Source organism: Brassica napus, chromosome C8 (assembly GCF_020379485.1).
Source record: "Brassica napus cultivar Da-Ae chromosome C8, Da-Ae, whole genome shotgun sequence".
In the NCBI taxonomy this organism is placed as follows: Eukaryota; Viridiplantae; Streptophyta; class Magnoliopsida; order Brassicales; family Brassicaceae; genus Brassica; species Brassica napus.
In genome coordinates, this window is record NC_063451.1 from 31818458 (window position 1) to 31839905 (window position 21448).

At 32.9% G+C, this 21448-nt stretch overlaps 1 protein-coding gene and 2 long non-coding RNA genes across 3 annotated transcripts; 1 reads left to right on the plus strand and 2 right to left on the minus strand.

The window, feature by feature from the left end:
* Window positions 1-347: 347 nt before the first annotated feature.
* On the minus strand, window positions 348-2797 carry LOC111204120. Its single transcript, XR_007327902.1, has 4 exons — window positions 2428-2797; window positions 965-2322; window positions 724-878; window positions 348-646 (listed from the first exon to the last, which is right to left on the minus strand). It is a non-coding gene; the product is annotated as an uncharacterized LOC111204120 (long non-coding RNA).
* A 2103-nt stretch (window positions 2798-4900) lies between these two features.
* Window positions 4901-7224, minus strand: LOC106359285. Its single transcript, XM_048767052.1, has 4 exons — window positions 6638-7224; window positions 6391-6547; window positions 5264-5482; window positions 4901-5158 (listed from the first exon to the last, which is right to left on the minus strand). Exons 2-4 carry the CDS (start codon window positions 6520-6522, stop codon window positions 4997-4999), a joined length of 513 nt encoding a protein of 170 aa, XP_048623009.1. The 5' UTR covers window positions 6523-6547; window positions 6638-7224; the 3' UTR covers window positions 4901-4996.
* Window positions 7225-7349: 125 nt separating this feature from the next.
* Window positions 7350-9176, plus strand: LOC125591654. The gene is made up of 3 exons (XR_007327762.1): window positions 7350-8188; window positions 8266-8398; window positions 8563-9176. It is a non-coding gene; the product is annotated as an uncharacterized LOC125591654 (long non-coding RNA).
* The last annotated feature ends 12272 nt before the right edge of the window (window positions 9177-21448 follow it).

Below are 21448 nucleotides of genomic sequence, written 5' to 3' on the forward strand. Positions count from 1 at the left end.
TTAACTCGTAGGTGTTAAACCATTGCCTCCAAATCTAAGTGATCTCTAAGACAAACATTTTCCTTATCAAAAAAAAAAAAAAAAATTTCCTTATATATTTTTCTTAAAATCTGTTGCTTCTTGTATATCTAGTATAAATTTTAGGAGATTACTATTTTATTTGTTTTCTTTCCTGTGTGATTCTCAATTGCATTTAAGTTGTAATCTCTAACTACTTAGTATGGGCATATTAAAATTTCGATCGGTTGTCTTTTCACTTATCACTATTACTAAAAGGGAACTCCGATAAATCTGTTTTTATTGTGCTACAAAGGTAATCAACTCACTTAGCGGGTTATCTCCATTCACACAAATTATTATATTTGGAAAAGGAAAAACACAACAAATACCACACCATGACATTGTGTTCTCCATTATTCATCAGCCATCATGAGAGGTTGTGTAAGTTAAACACACACAAATAATTTGATCTTGCTTGCAAATGATCCAAATCACATACGAACAATTAAACACACACAAATTTGACATACAGTGAGCCGAACAAGACAAGTCAGTTGGTTTCATTCTTGTGCTGTGAAAGGGCGCTTTGCATAATGCGGTTGGCGTTAGCTTGCTCGAGTCCCTCGCGTCTATGAAATTCTTTGATCTGCATCACAACGAAAATGAAAAAAAAAATGTCGAACAATATGTATCATATATGTAATGAATGTAATCGCTTTGTACCTCATCAATCTGTACATCTTTGAACTGTGGAAGAACTAGACGTTGAACAAACTCAATGTATGAAGCTGTGATGGGTTCAGTTACCCCGTCTGCAAATTCAATCGCAACTTTCTCCGACGCCAACGTCACTTGTAAGAGTAGACCGTCTTCACTCTCTGAAAGATAGTTTCATACATTTCAATAAAGGTTACAGAATAGAACAATTCAAATGAAAATTTTTAATAAGCGAAGAAAATTAAACCGTTAAGAATATCTCCTCCGACTTTGTTCAGTTTGAATCCAATATCTTGGAAGTACTCTTGGACGTAGTTAATGTCACTGAGACGGTGTTTAAGTCGATGAACCGCAACAGCAAGATGGTTCAGTGTGTAGCCGTGGATAAGCGCCCATGCCGCATACTCACTCTCTCTTTACCATTCACTAGTATACTCTCCCGTGCATAGCACGGGCATTGTCGTATGTACACATATTTTTAAAATATAATATGTAAAACTTACAACAAAAAGAAATGTTATTTCAATAGACTTAGTGATAAACTTAAGAATAAAAATTTACCGTTTAGTTTATATTTTACGACACTTCAGTATAGACCCAAAATATAAAGGTAAAATAAATATGAGTATTAGATATGAATTTTAGGCTCTTGTAAAAAAAAATGTTGACTATATTTTTGTAGAATAACTGATGTTATCTGTTGTAGTTTTTAGTTCTTCTCTATATCTTTCTTCATTTCTGGTTGTATATTTAGTCTACAAAATTAGGTGACATTATATAAGAAAAATAAAAACCAATGTGTATGTTACTCCTTACTAAACTTTCGAGCAACATGACATAAATAATGATTTGAATATTAAAGAGTTTAGACTTATTTTACTATTTAGTCTCACTAACCTGGATTTTAACTTTCATCCGCCAACGTTGTTAAGACGTTTTCGAAGAGTATTGTTGTGCTGCCGTTTGGCCAGAGCCCATGTCAACCCAGACATATAGAACTGTATTCTTGACAGTGTTGATACAATCGCTAGAAGTCATTCATCTGTCTTGTTAGAAATAAAAACTTCATAAAATTCTCATAGAAAGATTAAATGAAGCGATTGCTTGTTGAGAAGAATCTATAGCAACATGACTCGTGAGTCAAGTCTTATAAAGAGAAAGGCTAACGGTTCAGAGATTTTGAGATCATGAAGTACTGGGAGAGATAATATAGATTTTTATTTTGTCTAATTTTTTAGGAAAAGAAGATAATAAAATTCAGTTATTTGAATAGATAAACGGTTTCTTTAAAAGATCTTTGTATTTGCACTTTTGTATTTACATTTTTTAAATTTATATTTTAAACCAATGCCACATGTCAGTATTTTATTCGCCAGACGACTTGCGCTTTAGTATATAAGAGATACATACAATTAAAACACTGATCAGCTCTATAACCACCAATTAAAGTTATATATTATTAATGTCTAAGAAGTTATCTGATATATACTTGACAAGTTGATTAAAGTCGGCGGATGTTGGCTTTTCCCAAATTAAAGACCCCAAAGTACTTGAAAGAATCGCTTGCTTACCACCTTCTGGTTTCAAATACTTCCTTATTATCTCCTAATTAACCATACATTTGGAAAATGTCAAAAAAATCATGTATAACCACAAATTAGATACGTTGAAGACTCATAATGACAACATTATGTTCGTTGTTATCCATACCTGTGATTCAGGGCTTAGTTCGTCCACAAGAAGCTCAGCTATAACAAGCCGGGGCAAAGGGCCATTGCCTAGACCGTGACCATCACCCGGGACGTGAATATCCGGAGGAGAAAGCCACACAAGTTGTACTTTGTTTTTTGGAAATTCAAGTCTGCCTCCAATTTTATATCCATAATCCATGAAAAAGCTCGACAAAGATTCTATCCCATAACCATCAACCTAAAACACACCCAAAGAAATAAACAAAATCAGTGAGAGAACTTGAAATAAACAAAAACGATTCGAGATCCGATCCGATCCGATTCGAGATCCGCTCCGATTCGAGATCCGCTCCGACAACAAGAACTTGAAATAAACCATATGAATAAAAAATATCATTTAATAATTAAACATATATATATATATATATATATATATATATATATAGATTATACTATATACCATAAGATTACATAAATATTTTAATATTAAAACTTTCAATGAATTTTCAAAAACATTTATAAATTATAAAATTATTAAAGATTTCACATTGAAATTTTTGTTATCTATTATTTAAATATTCAGTTATAAAATGATATGAATGATCATAGAACTGTATGATTATAAATTCTCATTTAATAAATGACTATATAAAATATACTATTCTTAGAAAAATAGGTTGGTCCATCTTTACTTACATTATATTTTTTATTAAATTAACTATCGAATCACTTATATATTAATTGAGGAACATTTGAAAAGATGTAACCTCAATTTTGTATTAATTAAAAGAGGCCCCAATGCATAGGTGACACTCAATTAGGTAGTCAATTACATTCAATTGAAAAATAAGTAGGTCCACATTCGATTTTTATATGTTGTTAGATACATAAGTTGGTCAAACTATATGATATAATGATATGATATGATATTTTCTTTCCTTAAATAAAACGTACGGAATTACCATAAATGACTAATATATATATGACAATTAATGAGTTTAATAATAAAGATTTGATAACAATGTATATCTCCTCCATCATTTTTTGTTTAATTTTATATTATTAAAATAAATTAAACAATCAAATTAGCTATAAAAATAAAATTTAGATTTTTTCGTATATGTTATATTTTGAATTTTTAAAAACGACAATAAATGACTAAAACTATTAAAATTATTATGTTAAAAATTAATGATCAATTGGTTTAACATTTTTATTATAAGAAGATACACATGATTTTAAAACCATATGAGTAAAAAATATCATTTAATAATAAAATAAATATATATATATATATATATATATATATATTAAACACTATATACCATAAGATTACATAAATATTTTAATATTAAAACTTTCAATGAATTTTCAAGAACATTTATAAATTATAAACTTATTAAAGATTTCAGATTGAAAATTTTGTTATCGATGATTTAAATATTTTGTTATAAAACGATATGAACGATCATAGAACCGTATGATTATAAATTCTTATTTAATAAATAACTATACAATATATACTATTCCTAGAAAAATAGGTTGGTCCATCTTAACTTATATTACACTTTTTATTAAACTAACTATCGAATTGATAAATAACGTACCAAAAAATATTTTGCACTTTCCTTAAATAAAAGCTACGAAATTATCTAATATGATTAACGTATATGTGAAAATTAATTATAATGAATAATAAATATTTGATAACAATTTTTGTATCTTAGTTCTTTTTTTAATTTTATATTATTAAAATATATTTAAAAATCACATTAAATATATAATAAAAACATTTATAATTTTTCTTATATGTTATATTTTGAATTTTTCAAAACGTCTATAAATTATTAGAAATTTGAATATCCCCACCCTGAAAATTTTGTGATCAATAGATTATTGTTTTTGTCATAATAAGTTACAAATGGTCATAAAATTGTATTAATATGAACTTTTATTTAATATTATAAGAAGATACACATTATTTTAAAACCATATGAGTAAAAAATATCATTTAATAATAAAACATATATATTTATATATATATATATAGATTATACTATATACCATAAGATTACATAAATATTTTAATATTAAAACTTTCAATGAATTTTCAAAAACATTTATAAATTATAAACTTATTAAAGATTTCACATTGAAATTTTTGTTATCGATTATTAGAAATTTGAATATTCCTACTCTGAAAATTTTGTGATCAATAGATTATTTTTTTGTTATAATAAGTTACAAATGATCATAAAATATAACGCATATGAATTTTTATTTAATAAATATTCAAACTAAATAATATATATATATAAACACTAATGATTTAAAGCAACAAGATTGGCTGATCAATTTAGTCGTCCAGTTGAAATCTTTCAAAAGTATGTGAAAGACTAAAGTCAAAGTAAATATTGATTTAGAATAGTAGTTATATTTTACTAACCAAATACCGAAAAAAACCGAACCGAACCGAAACTAACCCGATATCCGGGTTGAACACCCGTAATCCAAATGAAGCCAAACTATTGTTTCATTCTCCAAAATATAATAAAAATAATAACTTAATTCCGCGCAAGGCGCGGGTCTTATCCTAGTATATTATTAATGTCTAAGAAGTTATCTGATATATACTTGACAAGTTGATTAAAGTCGGCGGATGTTGGCTTTTCCCAAATTAAAGACCCCAAAGTACTTGAAAGAATCGCTTGCTTACCACCTTCTGGTTTCAAATACTTCCTTATTATCTCCTAATTAACCATACATTTGGAAAATGTCAAAAAAATCATGTATAACCACAAATTAGATACGTTGAAGACTCATAATGACAACATTATGTTCGTTGTTATCCATACCTGTGATTCAGGGCTTAGTTCGTCCACAAGAAGCTCAGCTATAACAAGCCGGGGCAAAGGGCCATTGCCTAGACCGTGACCATCACCCGGGACGTGAATATCCGGAGGAGAAAGCCACACAAGTTGTACTTTGTTTTTTGGAAATTCAAGTCTGCCTCCAATTTTATATCCATAATCCATGAAAAAGCTCGACAAAGATTCTATCCCATAACCATCAACCTAAAACACACCCAAAGAAATAAACAAAATCAGTGAGAGAACTTGAAATAAACAAAAACGATTCGAGATCCGCTCCGACAATAGGATATCCGGAGTGCCCGGATCCGAATCTAAATAGTAAAATCTTGGATCCGTCAAAACTGAATTCGGATCTTGGATCTGTCAAAACCGAATCCAGATCCGGATATCTTAACTTTTAGATCCGGATATCCGGATCCGTATTTTTAAAATATATTAAATTTTGAAATTTCATTGATATTTATTTTTGATATATTAATATTTATACATAAATTAGTCTTATAATATTGTATTTTAATTTTTAAAATATTATACACACACACATATATAAATAAATCTTAAATAAATATTTGATTTAAGTATTATTTAAAATATTTAGTAATTTATAAAAAAATTAATTATTTTTCGGATCTGGATCCAGATCCGGATATGCGGAAGTAATGTAATATCTAGACGAATATCTAAAATCCGGATATCCAGAAGCCACAAATCCGGATCCGGATATCCAGAAGCCACAAATCCGGATTCAGATATTAAACTAACGAATCCGACGGATCCGGATATGTGGATCCGTCCCAGGCCTAGAGAGAACACTCCTTATTGTAGCTAAAGGAAGAAAAACAAATTGTAGCCTACTAACAAGCACAATGGACCCTCCATGAAAGTTTATACTCCATGGAAGTTTGAAAGCCAATTTATCTTAGTCATAACTCATAACCATAATTTCCAAAATGATGCCCTTAAATACTTAACATCTTCTTTTCTTTTTTTGAAAACATTCTTAATATCTTTTGATGTGTAAAAAACCAACTTGTTGGGCTTAAGACAGAGCCGGGCATGCGCATGGTTAGTTAAACGGTTAAACCAATTCTTGAATTGTAAATTAGTACCTTGAATGTCCCGAAAAAGAAGTGGTCGTAGGAGATCTTTTCATTGTCCACAGACTGAACTAGTTCCCATACCGTCTTGGCCATCGGATTCTTCCTCAAGTACGTTTTAAGTATATATACTTTGAAGCACATCACGAAGAAATGTTTCACTTCCTCCCTGATTACACAATATAAACATGTATTTATTATCACGCTGATTAACTGATTTGAATTTTGTAAGAATTAGAAAAAATATTAGAGAAAAAACCTTAAATGATGAAGCGTGAGGCAAGTCGAGAGAACCCATGTAGTAAGATCTTTGAGCTCTGTAAGTATGAGAAACACAACTTTGCTTGATTGTTCTTATATCATATAGTAGATTCGTACTTAATCATGTTAAAAAAGTTTAGTGTAATTAATTATTATTATTTGAAAAAGAGCGTCGAAAAATACCAATTGCTAGCAGACAGTAATTTAACTGAATTTTATTGGGATAGTGGAAGACATAATCATATCTTATATATCTATAGGGGTGTCAATTCGGGCTGGCCCGGCCCGGTCCGGCCCAAACCCGCTAAGCCCGTAAATATTTGAGCCCGGCCCGGCCCGGCCCGAAAATAATTTGGGCCTAGAATTCAAAGCCCGGCCTGGCCCTTATAGGGCTACAGGGCTTTTCGGGCTTTTGTGGGCTTTTCGAAAAATAATTTGTCATTGTCATTTCCATCGTTTTAATACATGTGAATTTTCATTAAAAAAAGAGTTTCATTTTTAAAAAATAAAAAAAGTATAAAGTGAGTTTAAAATTTTCTTGTCTATCACAAATTTTTTATTTTTTCGTATGTTTTAAAAACATTTTATACACAAACCAAATTTAATAAGATTTAAATAATCAAATATCAATTAAAACAAAAAATATAAGAGAACAAAATTTATGATAAACATGGTCAAACGTTTTATACTTTATATTTTGAAAATAAAAACATGTTGTACATGAAAGAAGAATGTACTTTTGTAAAATTTAAAATGTAACACTTGTAATGATGAAACAATAAAGTGCATTAAAAACTTTTATATTTGCTTTATTAGAGTTTAGATAAGAATATTAAAATAATATATCAATACTAATAATAGTTTCGATTACAAGAAAGAAGGATAATATTTACGCTAAAATATAAATTTCGGGTTTTCGGGCCGGCCCTAGCCCAAACGGACTTAAGCCCAAAATACCCAAAGCCCAAATGGGCTTTGCCCGAAAGGCCTAATTTTTTTTGGGCTTATAAAGCTAAGCCCAAGCCCGGTAATTTTTAGGGCTGGGCGGGCTCGGGCTACGGGCTTTGGCCCTAATTGACATGTCTATATATCTATATATATAAAGGAGACTTACCTCTCTTCTCCTGTGTCCACGTCAGCAAGAGCACAAGGGCAAAAGACTCCACGTGTGATCACTTTAATTTTAAGTATTTCACGCCTTTGTTAGTCACAAGTTACATCTATTAAAAAACTATTCTATGTTTTAATTAGGGTTTGCTTCGTCTTAGCGCTGCAGGCTGTGCCGTATCTCTTCACATCTCTCCGCCTCCACCTTCATCTATGTAACACTTCAGTTATGTATACATTAGTCCAAGCGTTACGTCTTTTGCTCAGCTACTCCCACTCTCTCGAAATAAATCAGCATTAACATCCTCCAACGTAACCGACTGAAGCTTCGCTAATAAATCTCTTCGTTGCTTGAGATGAATAGTCCCACCGAACAAAATCCCATAAGTCATTCTCTAAGAAGAAATAGGAGCTACTTCATTGAATCATGCAGCACTAACAAGTTTGTTTTTACTTAGTCTGTTGCTTATTTCATTTCACTTTCCAAGCTCACAAATGTTCTGTTTTGCTTATCACTAGGGGGAATCGAGTTGCTAAAAAATTGCTGTCCAAAGCTTGATGTTTTTGATGGTGCCTTGCTGCTGATATTGGAGATCTTGAGTTAATCAACTGTTTACTTAAAGCTGGAGGTGATCTTAATCAGAAAGACGAGGTAACCTCAACATAACAATCAGCTTTTTAGTGATGAACACAAATCGTCATATGGCTGTGATTTTCAAGAAGAGAAAAAGCCATTAGAAGTTGCATCTCTAAGAGAAAACAGAAAGATTGTCGAGACTCTCTTCTTGTTGACAACAAAACCTGAAACTGTTTTAGATTGGACATTTGTTGGAGTTCTCGCTCACATGGAATCAAATAAGAACAATAGTGAAACTCAAGAAAGTCAAAATCTGGAGAGACGGTGATGCCTTCAGGTTTGTTTGAAACCCTCATGATGTTTTTTATCATTTTTTTTCAGTATAATTGAAGTGTTTTTTTCTTTCTTATACACAGAAGCTGTAGATGCTCGAAAAAGTTTCAAGACAAAGGACAAAATTAAGTCCAAGGGGGGTGTCCGCGCTCCGCGCGGAATATTGTTTTATTATTGCTAAGAGCATGATTTTTTTTGGATAATGTAATTATGTTATCGTTTTTATTTGTTAAGATCATTATTTGATGTTTTTAGTTTGTTATGTAGTAGGTGATAAGTTAATATATTTTGCGTTTTTTTTTTAATAATGTGTTGTTGTGTGTATAGTACTTCTTAGTAGTCAAATGAGCCTCTAACGTAAACTAATATTGAATTTCAATAACTTTGCATCTACGCATTTGTTGATTCTAAGATTAACGGTTTCATCGTCAAAATTGTATTATATTTTTTTCATATTTTTGAAAATTATAATTTTTAAGATGTTTTTTGCCCTTTCCCCATATTTTAAACTTGAGCCCTCACCGTCTATGTATTTCGTTACATTTCTGGTGTGCGATGCTTCTCACCATCACCAGAAAAAAACTCACATTTTTTCTCTTGTTCTTCTTGCCCATCACCAGAAAAAAACTCACATTTTTTCTCTTGTTCTTCTTGCCTTCTTCACCTATGAGATTATATGGTATTTGTTGCAGATCGGGTTTATGAGTTTTCAGTTGTTCGGTTGCTTCCCACGGCATTGTAGGCTGTTCTAGTCCATATTGATTGCTCATCTTCTTCCTTAGATTTCAGCTGATGTTAGGAACTGCATTGTTGGGGTCGAAAACGGTTACGACGAAGTTAACGTCCAAATCCCCGAAGAAGAAAACGTAGAAACCTTCTTCGACAAACACTTTTTCGAAATAGATTCTTCTTTACGAAAAGCTTTGCGGAGGAAACGCGAGTCATCGGACAAGAGCTCGAAAATGGTCGCTACGCAGCAACCGAACGCGTGTTCTGCTCGGTTGCTGCAGCGACCGAGCTCGAGCCAAAAACTATGGAGCCGTCCTCGAGCTATGAAAGAGAGCATAGAAGTCAGAACACCAAAAACTACATTTCACCATGTTTGCCACTCGAGATTTGGATAATGTTTTCGTTCGTGTATGCTATGTGGGTTTGGACGGTTATTTCTGGTCTCAAGTTTAGTCTCTGATTTTTTGGTGGTTGTCTTCCATTTTCCCTCTATCAAGTTGTTTCTTTTCTTTCCATGTTTTCTTTGGTATAGGTGTGCGGAGTTAGTCTCTTGGAGCTTTGGTCCCTTCTATCCAGAGCTTTGTGGTTTTTCAGTTGCATGCCGTATTGTATGTTCTTGTTTAGTCTGTGAGGTGTTTCTTACTTTTTAGCTACTGGTTGTGATTCTGGTGTTTTAGGCATATATTTTCCTGCTTTTTGGTGGCTTTGGCATTTCGATTATTATTCTCTTTTTGGCCCGCTTTCTTAGTTTATGTGTTGGTTGTCTAGTTTCTTATTCTTAATTTGATTATCATATAATTTGTAAATGAAATAATAAAAATTAGTAAAAATAATAAAATGATGAAAAGTCTTGCTATTTTTAGGTGTGAATAAATTAAATATTTAAAATATATTTATATTATTTTATTTATTTCTTGAATTTTAGAAACCAATAAGTGTGAGAAGGATTAAATAATACACAATTAGAAATTATTTTAAATTCTTTGGTCCTACCATTATAATTTTTTTTTTGGAAAAATGTTGTAAAAGAAATTTGTGCAATACTTATATTATGTAATGGTCTTTACCTTTATATAGAGTATAATATCTAGATAAATTATCTTGGAAAAATAGTCAATTCAGATCCAATCAATACTAGACCATGATTAATAATTCACTTACTGGATTCAGAAATAGATGATGAGAAATTAGCACATACTAGACCATGATTAATAATTCACTTACTGGATTCAGAAATAGACGATGAGAAATTAGCACATCCATGACATTGACAAAGCATGCGAAAATTGTTATTATTTTAACACGATGAACGAATTTATTATCTTCGTTCTTCAAAACAACACATGCAGTTACATTCTTTTTTTTGGAATTTTAAATTTGTTTTATGTTTTAAATTCAATTATATTTACATCGGTGCAACTATTAACTATTTATTATATTTTATTGAATTAATCAGTAAAAACCACTTATACTACTGTCACTAACCACTATTAAAACATATAAAAATCATTTTAAATTTACTAGAAAATAAAACATACGATTATTTTGATCCATTTGATAGTGGTTAGTGACAGTAGTATAAGTAGCTTTCACCGATCCATTAAACAAAAACAGAATAAATAACTGATAGTTGCACCAAAATAAATATAGTTCAACTCAAAACATAAATAAGGTTGATGATCCAAAAGATATAAATTTAAATGCATGTGTTTGTTTTGTGATTATCTTGTTCGAAGAAAGATAATAAATCTGTTCATCCTCTTAAAATAGTAACAATCCTCGCATGCTTTGAATGTCGATGTAGCAATTTGTTAGGAGCTTCGTTGTAGACGTATTAGTTACATACGCTGTCTTCAAAATGATTCTAATCCAGTAATTGAATTCTTTATCATGGTCCAACATTGATTGATTGGACCGGAATTGACTATTCTCTCAGGATAAGTTATCCAGCTATTATTTTCCCTCTTCGAAATTGCTATGCACAATATTAAAATACCATAAAAATACGTGTTGTTGTCATAGTTTTCATCTGTAGATTGGCGAAGATGGTTGACTTCTTTGATAAATTTGCGGTGGTTGAGTATAACTTAAAATATTAATTTTTGAATTAAATTAATTTTTAATTATACATATTTAAAAGATAAAATTAAAAACTAAATTTTATGATAACTTAAAAGAAGAACGAATTGAAATAATGATAATGTTTTTTTTTGCTTTATTCGATAAATATATATACACATTTTATATTATATCTTATAAGTTTTAATCTTTTTTGAAAGAAATATAGTGATGATAATTTTGTTACTATAATACATTTGTAGTTACTTATATAATGATAAACTTAATCACTATTAAGAGTATTAATAATTTTAACCAGTTTAACTTTTATAAAACATTTCATAAATATATTTTTGTATTAACTAAAAAAAACATTTCATAAATTTATTTTTGTATTAACTAAAAAAAACATTAAAAGATAAAATTTAGATAATGATAATATTTACTACGTATATTCGATAAATATATACATATATTTATCTTATTATTTAACAAATGTTACTTCATTTATTAGATAAATATGTACACAGACTTATTTTATTATTTAATATTTTTTAACCTTGTAGGAAAGAAAATAAGTAAAAATAATTATATCAGTATAATATAATTGTGGTTAATTTTATTATGTTAAACCTAATTATTATAATAGATTTATGTATATATATATATATTATAATCATAAAAATATGATTCATGATCAAAACCCAAAATTTGTTGGTTTTTTAACATCCAAATATATAGATGGAATGTGAGGCAAAGGGAAGATGAATACAGACTTAAATAAATTGTAATTATAATCTAAATGGTCTTCTATCTTGCATATTTGGTTTCGTGTAAAACTAATTTGTTTATCGCAATTGATTCAAACGTTTTGTTCGCCTTCAAAATCACTGATTTGTCATTTTTAACTGACAATGAAGTTCTTATTTACGGTTTTAAAAAATCTAAAGGGGGTCTTAGTATATATATATGAGTTCATGTTGCTTAGTTTGATGACCGATGCCCTTTTTAGACCAACCTTTGACTTCAGTCTGAAAATATTAGATTGACCTTACATCATACTGGCTTTATAGGATACTTCTTTATTAATTTTCTTTTCATGGGAAGACTTTTAGAAGGCTCTGGTGTTGGGATCATTTAGTGGATATTAGTCCTTGGATATGGCTTACTTAGATCTCAATCGAACATGTATCACTGGCTATATCATTTGTATAGCTCTAACATATGTGTTATGTTCGGTTATTACTTATTACACAGGCAATAGGTTTAAAGAAGCATATGAAAAGGCTCAATGCTCCAAAACATTGGATGCTTGACAAACTTGGTGGTGCATTTGTATTTCTTCTATGAGAATTTCTGTCTTCTCTATGATAGCGAGGGACGTTTCCGTCTTCACTCCATCAGGGACGAAGAAGCTAAGGTTTTGATCTCTCTTGCTCTTGATATAATTTAGAGTAATGTTTGACATGTATGTGTACCAGTAAGATTTGTTTCTTTTCCTCTCTAGAGTATAAGCTTTGCAAGGTTCGAACTATCCAGTTCGAACAAAAGGGCATCTCTTTCCATAACAAACCATTAAGCTCGACCTGGAGGAGAACAAGATTGTTGAGTTCATCAAGTTAGATTTCGGTAATGTTGTGATGGTGACTGGAGGTAGAAACAGAGGGCGTGTTGGTGTGATTAGAAACCATGCGAAGCTTAAGGGAAGCTTTGAGACTACCACCACATACAAGACTCAACAGGACATGAGTTGGCAACAAGGTTGAGGAATGTGTTCACGCTAGGCAAAGGGTCAAAGCGTTGGGTGTCTTTTATTAAGGGTTTAGGGTGTCAAGCTTACCAAAATAGAAGAAGCCAGGAAGAGGCTCGCTAGCCAACAGACTGCTTGGAGAGATTGAAGTAAGATATAAATTAACTTAATTAACCACCATCGATAATTTGTTTTATTCTCTGAGTTGCAAATGCAATTACCCGGAACTGTATATAAAGTATGATGTAATTAACTGAGTGACTAGACAAGTCAGTGAAGTCACTGAAACCTTATTTTATCTAAACATGGCTTGTAATACTCACATCAAATGTCTAGGTAACATAATCCCCCACATCAACTTTATTTTATTTGCTTCAAAATTCCAAAAAAACAGACACAACACATGTCCATGTTATTAAGCAAACTCCAAGTTCAAGTAAATACTCCCAAAGTACAAACCAACATAGTCTAGGGGGAGGAGAGACAAACCAAGCCAACGAATAAATTATAAGAGAGCCTTTCTACCGTGAGCTCACGAGACAATTTAGTGTAAGAATTTTATTGTTATATACATTCTGCAAGCCAACCACCATCAGGAAACTTCCACATCAACACCCAGCTTGAAGTAACCCTCGATTCACATTTCCTCTGTCACGCCTCTATATATATATATATATATATATCAAAACTCACAGGAGAGATACATAAGCTTTGCAAAATTCACCGGACCTTGATAACACTGCCTCGACTTGTCATTGGCCCTGGTTATACCAATTCTTCTCACTGTGGTTGCTCCTTCCTCTGCGTCATTGCTTATAAAATCGTCCAGCAAAGTTTTTCAGCCCCTGCAACAAAGTGGACGAAATATTGTCAATCAGCAAACGAAGAAGGCTCCTTGAGTAATTTCAAGCTGACAAGACTTCTGAAATAAGAAAAGACACCTTGGCTTCTTATAAATGGCTTGTCAGATTCTTCATCTTCCATTAAACCATCATCATGAAAATCACAAAGTCAAATAACTAAACAGTTTCTCATCTTTAAAATAGAGATAGTTGATTTGCCAGTCTTTTAATGCTTCCATCTGGTCTTCAATCTTGCGCTTAGTAACCTCCTCCTGAATTATTGGTAAACACATGTTATTGTGTACCAATCTTCAAATCAACATACAATTGAAAACTGATTCACTCCTTTCTCAATGTTAGCACACATCTCTATGTCATCCTTGCTAGTAGAAAGGCGAAGAGCTTCCACATGAGTTAACTATCACAACTGATTGACTGGTCACTACAAGAAAACAGCGGTATTCTGACGGACATTCCGACGGAAAATGAAATCCTCGGAATATCCCGAGGAATTTCTGAGGATATTCCGAAGAAACACAAAATTTGGTTTCCTCGGAATATACTGACGGAATTCCGAGGAAATATCAATCCGTCGGAATATTCTTATGGAATACCGAGGAGAAATGTATTCCTCGGAAAAAACCGATGAATTCCGAGGATATATTATAGCCGTTGGGGGATTTTAAAAATTCCGAGAAAATTCCGACGAACTAGCCGTTGGCGTCGGAATTCTCTCGGAATTTCCTCGGTCTGTCGGCAGGATTTCAACTATAAATACAAGCACCCCTCTTTGTCTTCATTCACTCCATATCTTCATCCTCCCTCTTACTCTCTTTACACACGAATTTGATTCATAAAAAAACAAGTCTTCTTCAAATTATTTTCGTTCTTGGATCGATCGACCTCATTTGGATCCGAACACAAGATTGCTTACGGAAGAATACCAACGAGGTATAACCGAATTCATGGGGTTAGTTCACCGACAACCGGAAGCAAAAACAGATATGTTAAGATGGCCTTGATCTAATTGTAAAAATAGAAAGGTTATTAAAGAGTGAGATGTTTGGACTCATCTATATTTGAGTGGGTTTACACGAAGTTACAAAATTTGGTATCATCATGGAGAAACTGATTATGAACATGGTAGTACTAGCGAACCTCAGCCATCGGTTAGATTAGAAGAACCAATTAGAACGGATGTAGATTATGGTGTAGGTACTGAGAAGATGGTAAATGATCATTTTAGAGGGGAAGATTTACCCAATGCACAAGCTATGAGATTTTATGATATGTTGGATGCTGGAAAGCAACCATTGTACGAAGGTTGCAGAGATGGTCATTCAGCTTTATCATCTGCTACAAGATTGATGGGCATTAAAACAAATTATAATTTGGCTGAAGACTGTGTGGATGCGATTGCTGATTTTGTAAAAGGTATTCTACCCGAGGATAATGTAGCTCCTGGTTCATACTACGAGGTTTAGAAACTCGTAGTTGGTCTTGAATTATCGTATCAGGTAATAGATGTATGCAGTGACAACTGCATGATTTATTGGAGGGCGGATGAACAGCGGGTTACATGCAAATTTTGTGGGAAGCCTCGTTATAAAGATACGAGTGGAAGAGTTCCAGTGCCATATAAAAGGATGTGGTATTTGCCTTTGACGGAAAGGTTGCAGAGGTTGTATCTGTCTGAACGCACAGCGCAACCAATGAGATGGCATGCGGAGCACTCAACAGATGGTGAGATCAGACATCCTTCAGATGCAAAAGCGTGGAAGCATTTCCAATCAAAGTATCCCGACTTTGCGTATGAGAGAAGAAATGTCTACCTTGGATTATGTACTGATGGTTTCAGCCCGTTTGGCAAGAGTGGAAGACAGTATTCTCTATGGCCAGTCATTCTTACACCATACAACCTACCCCCAAACTTGTGCTTGCGACGAGAGTTTTTGTTTCTCTCGATTCTCTTTCCCGGACCAGAGCATCCTAAGAGATCACTTGATGTGTTTTTTCAGCCACTAATATATGAGTTGCAACAACTATGGGCTCAAGGTGCTGAAACATACGATGTTTCGTGTAATAAAAACTTTCAAATGCGGGCAGTACTAATGTGGACAATAAGTGATTTTCCAGCATATGATATGTTATCTGGATGGACAACGCATGGAAGGCTATCATGTCCATATTGTCAAGATAACATTGATGCTTTCCAACTAAAACACGGAAGGAAAACGTGTTGGTTTGACTGTCACAGGAGATTCCTATCACCTGATCATCCATATCGTAGGAGTAGGAATTTGTTTACGAAGAACAAGAGGGTGTTTGACAATCCACCTCCGGAAATTTGTGGGAAAGATTTGAAGACACAACTAAGAGATTTTGGTGCAGAAAGGACGCCAGACGTCGGTGGACATGAGCGTTTTCCAGTAGATGCTGTTGGAGACCTACATAACTGGCACAAAAAAAAAGTATTTTCTGGGATCTGCCATACTGGGAGGATCATCTGCTAAGGCATAATTTAGATGTCATGCATATTGATAATAACTTTTTTGACAATCTCATGAACACGATCCTTAATGTTCAAGGTAAAACAAAGGATAATTTGAAGTCAAGACTGGATTTAGTCGATATATGTGCTCGTTCAGAACTTCATGTTGATGAGAATGGTAGGGCTCCTTTTCCCATACACCGACTTGATGCAGAGGAAAAAGATGCGTTCTTTGATTGGATTTCAAACGATGTGGAATTTCCAGACGGTTACGCATCTAATTTGTGTAACAGTATCGACAGAAAGGAAGGAAAGTTTACTGGCTTGAAAAGCCACGATTGCCATGTAATGATGCAGCGCCTCCCGAGGTACTAGGGGTTTTTAACCGAAAACAACGTTTTGCGGATTGAATAACACGTATATAACCTTCATTAAGTGTCTTAACCAGATTATGAAGTCAAACTTTGGTGTTTGACCCAATAACAAACACTTTTACGATTGCATGAACGAAAACCACACAACATAAGAGAAACACTTATACACTTTAATAAACGGTAAAAGGAATACTTACAATTATTTTTGAAATTTTGTTATTTCATGGTTTATGATCATCTATACAAAGAATCCTCAATGGTATGCATTACAATTGTATAAGAAATGAAATACGGCAAAAAAAAATCGATGTTTTGAAACCCCAAACCTTTTTCCTCGGAATTTCCTCGGAATATTTCGACGGAATTCCGAGGAAGATAAGGATTTCCTCGGAATTCCCTCGGAATATTCCGAGGGAATTCCGAGGAACTAAGGGTTTTTCACCGGGTAATCCAAGCCGCCAAATATTTCGCGAAAATTGAATTAATGATTTCCGAGGAAATTCCGACGGAAGTATTTAATTATTCCGAGGAAATTTCGACAGACATTTTCCGTCGGACGCCTCATTTTATTAGGTCGAACCAGATCTTCTTCCCCATTTCTCTCTTCCTCTCCGGCGAAGCTCTCTTCCTCTCCGCCGTTTCCTCCCTTCTCTCTCCACGATTTCCGGCGAATCCGCCCTAATCCTTCGCAATTTCAGTCACTGCATCATGTATGAACCCTATCCCACTCTTTTAGGTTAGATTTGTTAGGTTTTTAAGTAGATTTGATGTTTTTGGAATGATATTTATAGATTTTTGTTAGGGTGAATGGTAGGATTGTGTAAAATTGAGTTTGACTATGGTATTCACTTGATTTGGAATTTTTTTTTGTTTTCATTAATTTTGTGGTTATAAAAATCTAATTGATAATTATGTATATATAATATGAAAACGTTTTTTGTATATAAAATCTATTTTTTGCATTATAAAATCATTTATATATTTATTAAACATTTTTAATATCTATAAAACTTTTTTTGTGATTAAAAACTATTATTTGGGATTTTTTTTAAAAAATAATATATATATATATATATATAATATAAATTTCTATATTTATTTAACATTTTTAATATTATTAAAACTATTTTTTGTAATTATTAAACTATTTTTTATTTATTAAAACTATTTTTTGTAATTATTAAACATTTTTAATATTATTAAAACTATTTTTTGTAGTTATTAAACATTTTTAATATTATTAAAACTATTTTTTGTAATTATTAAACTATTTTTTATTTATTAAAACTATTTTTGTAATTACTAAACTATTTTTTATTTATTAAAACTATTTTTTGTAATTATTAAACTATTTTTTATTTATTAAAACTATTTTTTGTAATTATTAAACTATTTTTTATTTATTAAAACTATTTTTTGTAAAACTATTTATTTATTTTTGATTAAAAAATATTTTTTAAATATGTATTTTTTATTTATTAAAATTACTAGAACTAATTTTTAAATATGTTTTTTTTAATTTACAGGTCTAATGATGATCAGACCCGGCGTCGACAGCGTCGTGGTCGTGGTGGTACGGGGAGCCAGTCTCGGGATTCCAGCCAGATTCAGGATTTAGCTTCGCCCCACAGCTCCTACCATACATCTCCCTCTGCTGCACCCGCTCCTGCTCCTCTCGCTCCCACTCCTGCTCCTCTGGGTCCTCCGGGAGTGATGAGTGTTGCGGAGTTGGTTCGACAGCCCGGTCGTGACCATCTTCCCTATCTCACTTCGTATCCACATGGACGGGGTCAAACATGGTAATTAAACGTATTTTTTTTTTAGTAAAATTTGATTCATTATTAATAATTTGTTCTTTTTATTAGGTTCAACCGATCCGGGAACGAGATCAGCGCATGGATCAACCGTATGATGTACTCGGCCCTCGACAAGGGACATCTGACTTTCACTGACTTCCCTACCGAGAAGCAGCATCTGTGGTTTCGTCAGTTTGCGGTAAGTATTCTAATTTTTTACTTATATTTTTAATCTTTAATATAAATTTTCTACTAATTCTGTTGTTTTTTCGGCAAGAATTCAACTGGAATTCCGATGAGACGCTCTTTATCTATCACCACTTCGTCCATAAAGTTATGGACAACTATGAGAAACAGATCCACGAGTGGAAGAAGAAGTGGGAAATCAACAAGGTTATTTTTAATTTATTAAACATTTTTTTAATTTATTAAACTATTTTTCAATTTATTAAACTATTTTCTTTTTTTTTATTAAAAGGTCCCAAAGTCGATAAACAACACGGTCTGGATGGAGTTGTGTGCGCATTGGGATAAGGAAGAGACGAAAGAAACTTCTTCCACCAATTCCACCAACCGCAGGAGCGACCGTAAAGGGAATGGCGTCTTCAAGCATAACTTGGGTGCTCAATCTATTGCCACTCTGGGGGATCGCAAGGTAAGTTCAGCCGTTTTTTCTTCAATTATTTAAGTTTTGAAATTTTATTTTTTTTGCATTTCTTCTAATTTCTAATGTTTGTTTAATTTATGTTTTTTTAAGGCGGTAGAAAATGATGGCGAGCCGGTTGATGATCTCGCCCTAATGAAGAGGGCGTATACAAACAAAAAGACCGGCCAGATTGATGACGGTCTTGTGAGGGAAGTGGTCACCCTGGTCCAAACTCAGGTGCAAGACGAAGTGTCTCAGCTTCAAACCGAGGATGACGATTCGACGGCTTCGACCAACTTGTCCCGGTTTCGAATCAACGAAATCGTTGAATCGGTAAGTTCTTTTTTTAAAGTTCAATTCATTTATTTCTTGATTTTTATTTTATCATCTTTTTATATTATTTAAATTTGGCTATTTTCTATTTCAGTCGGTTCCAAAGAAGAAGAGACGTTTGGTCGGTTAGGGTCTTCGCACGCGGTCGGTTTCTCCTTCTTCTGCACCACCGCCCTTTGTTGATCCAGAAGTACTTACGGTTCAGTTGAAAGACAAGGATGATCGCATATCTTTGTTGGAGACCCAGATGACGGCTCAACAGGCGGGCTATGAGGCACAGAAGAGGCTGAACCAGCAAATGATGGAGATGATGCTGAGGATGTACCCGAACGAGGTGTTCCCGAACGTGCAAGACCCGTAGTTTTTTTTTTTTTCAAAAACTCGGAATGTTTTATTTTTATTTGTACAACGTTGAATATTATCTAATATGTTTTCAATTTTAATTTTATATTTTCGAATTTAAATTTCAAAAAATTTATTTTTTAAAAAAAAAATAATTTTTTTTTGAAATTATGAGGAAATGAACCCTCGGAAATTTCCGACGAACATTTCTTCGGAATATACCAAGGGACCTCTTCCTCGGAATATACCGAGGGACTCATTCCTCGGAATTTTCCGAGAGCTTCGTTCCTCGGAAATTCCCGATGAAAATTCCGAGGAACATTTCGTCGGAACTTCCGAGGATTGGACCTTCGGAAAGTCCATCGAAATATCCCGAGGAAGTTCTCCCTCGGTATATTTCGAGGATCTTTCCGAAGAACTGGTGGTCCTCGGAGTTTCCTCGGAAATTCATTTCCTCGGAATTCCGTCGGAAATTTCCGAGGGATTTCCGAGGAAAAATAAATTTCCGAGGAGTTATTTCCGAGGACTTGTTTCGTCGGTATGTCATCGGAATAACGTTATTCCGACGACATACCGACGATTTTTTCCCTCGGTATGCCCCTGTTTTCTTGTAGTGGTTTCTTCTTCATTGCATTTTTATGGTATTCAACCATGTGCCTCCTAGCCGTAGCAACATAAACATCGCTCTTATATAATTTTCAAATACAACCGCCACTGAAAATGAGCTTCCTCATTCAATTTTTTTTTATCATTGGAGGCTAAAGTTCAAAGAAATTTTGATAACACATCAAAAAAATATATAAATACATATTCTGGCAAGGAATCCAAGGATCAGTCGGAGGAAATTTCCATATCGTTAATTCTTAAGTAATTCCTCACTTGAGATCATCAAACTAAGAAGATTAGGATATCATCGGTCTTGTGAATCCTTATTAAACACACATATTATACTTACTTAAAGAAACATGACATTTGATATCATAAACAAAATATAAAGGGTACAGAAAACGCACACGACATGGCCATGGGAACCATAACTGGACAGCACATGTATAGACGTTGATGTTAAAACCTATGAATGCTTCAAAAAGCATTGCAAACTGTTTATCAATTCAAAATTTATCATGTAGGCTAACTTCAAAGAATTTTTGAAAAAATTGACTCACAACTTGGTAAGAAATGATACATACATGGTCTAGCAAAGAATTCAACTGAAGACCATCTTTTCCAGCAAGATGAACATGGTCGAGCAAAGAATACAACGGAAGACCATCTTTTCCAACAAGATCACTCAAAGAGGGGTCAGTGGGATTTATCTCATTGTAAACCTTAACAAACTCCTCACTTCAGATCATCAAGTCAAGAAGAGCAAGAGTATCAATACATTAATTAACTAATTGAGGGAAATGAGACGATGACTACCCGTATAAA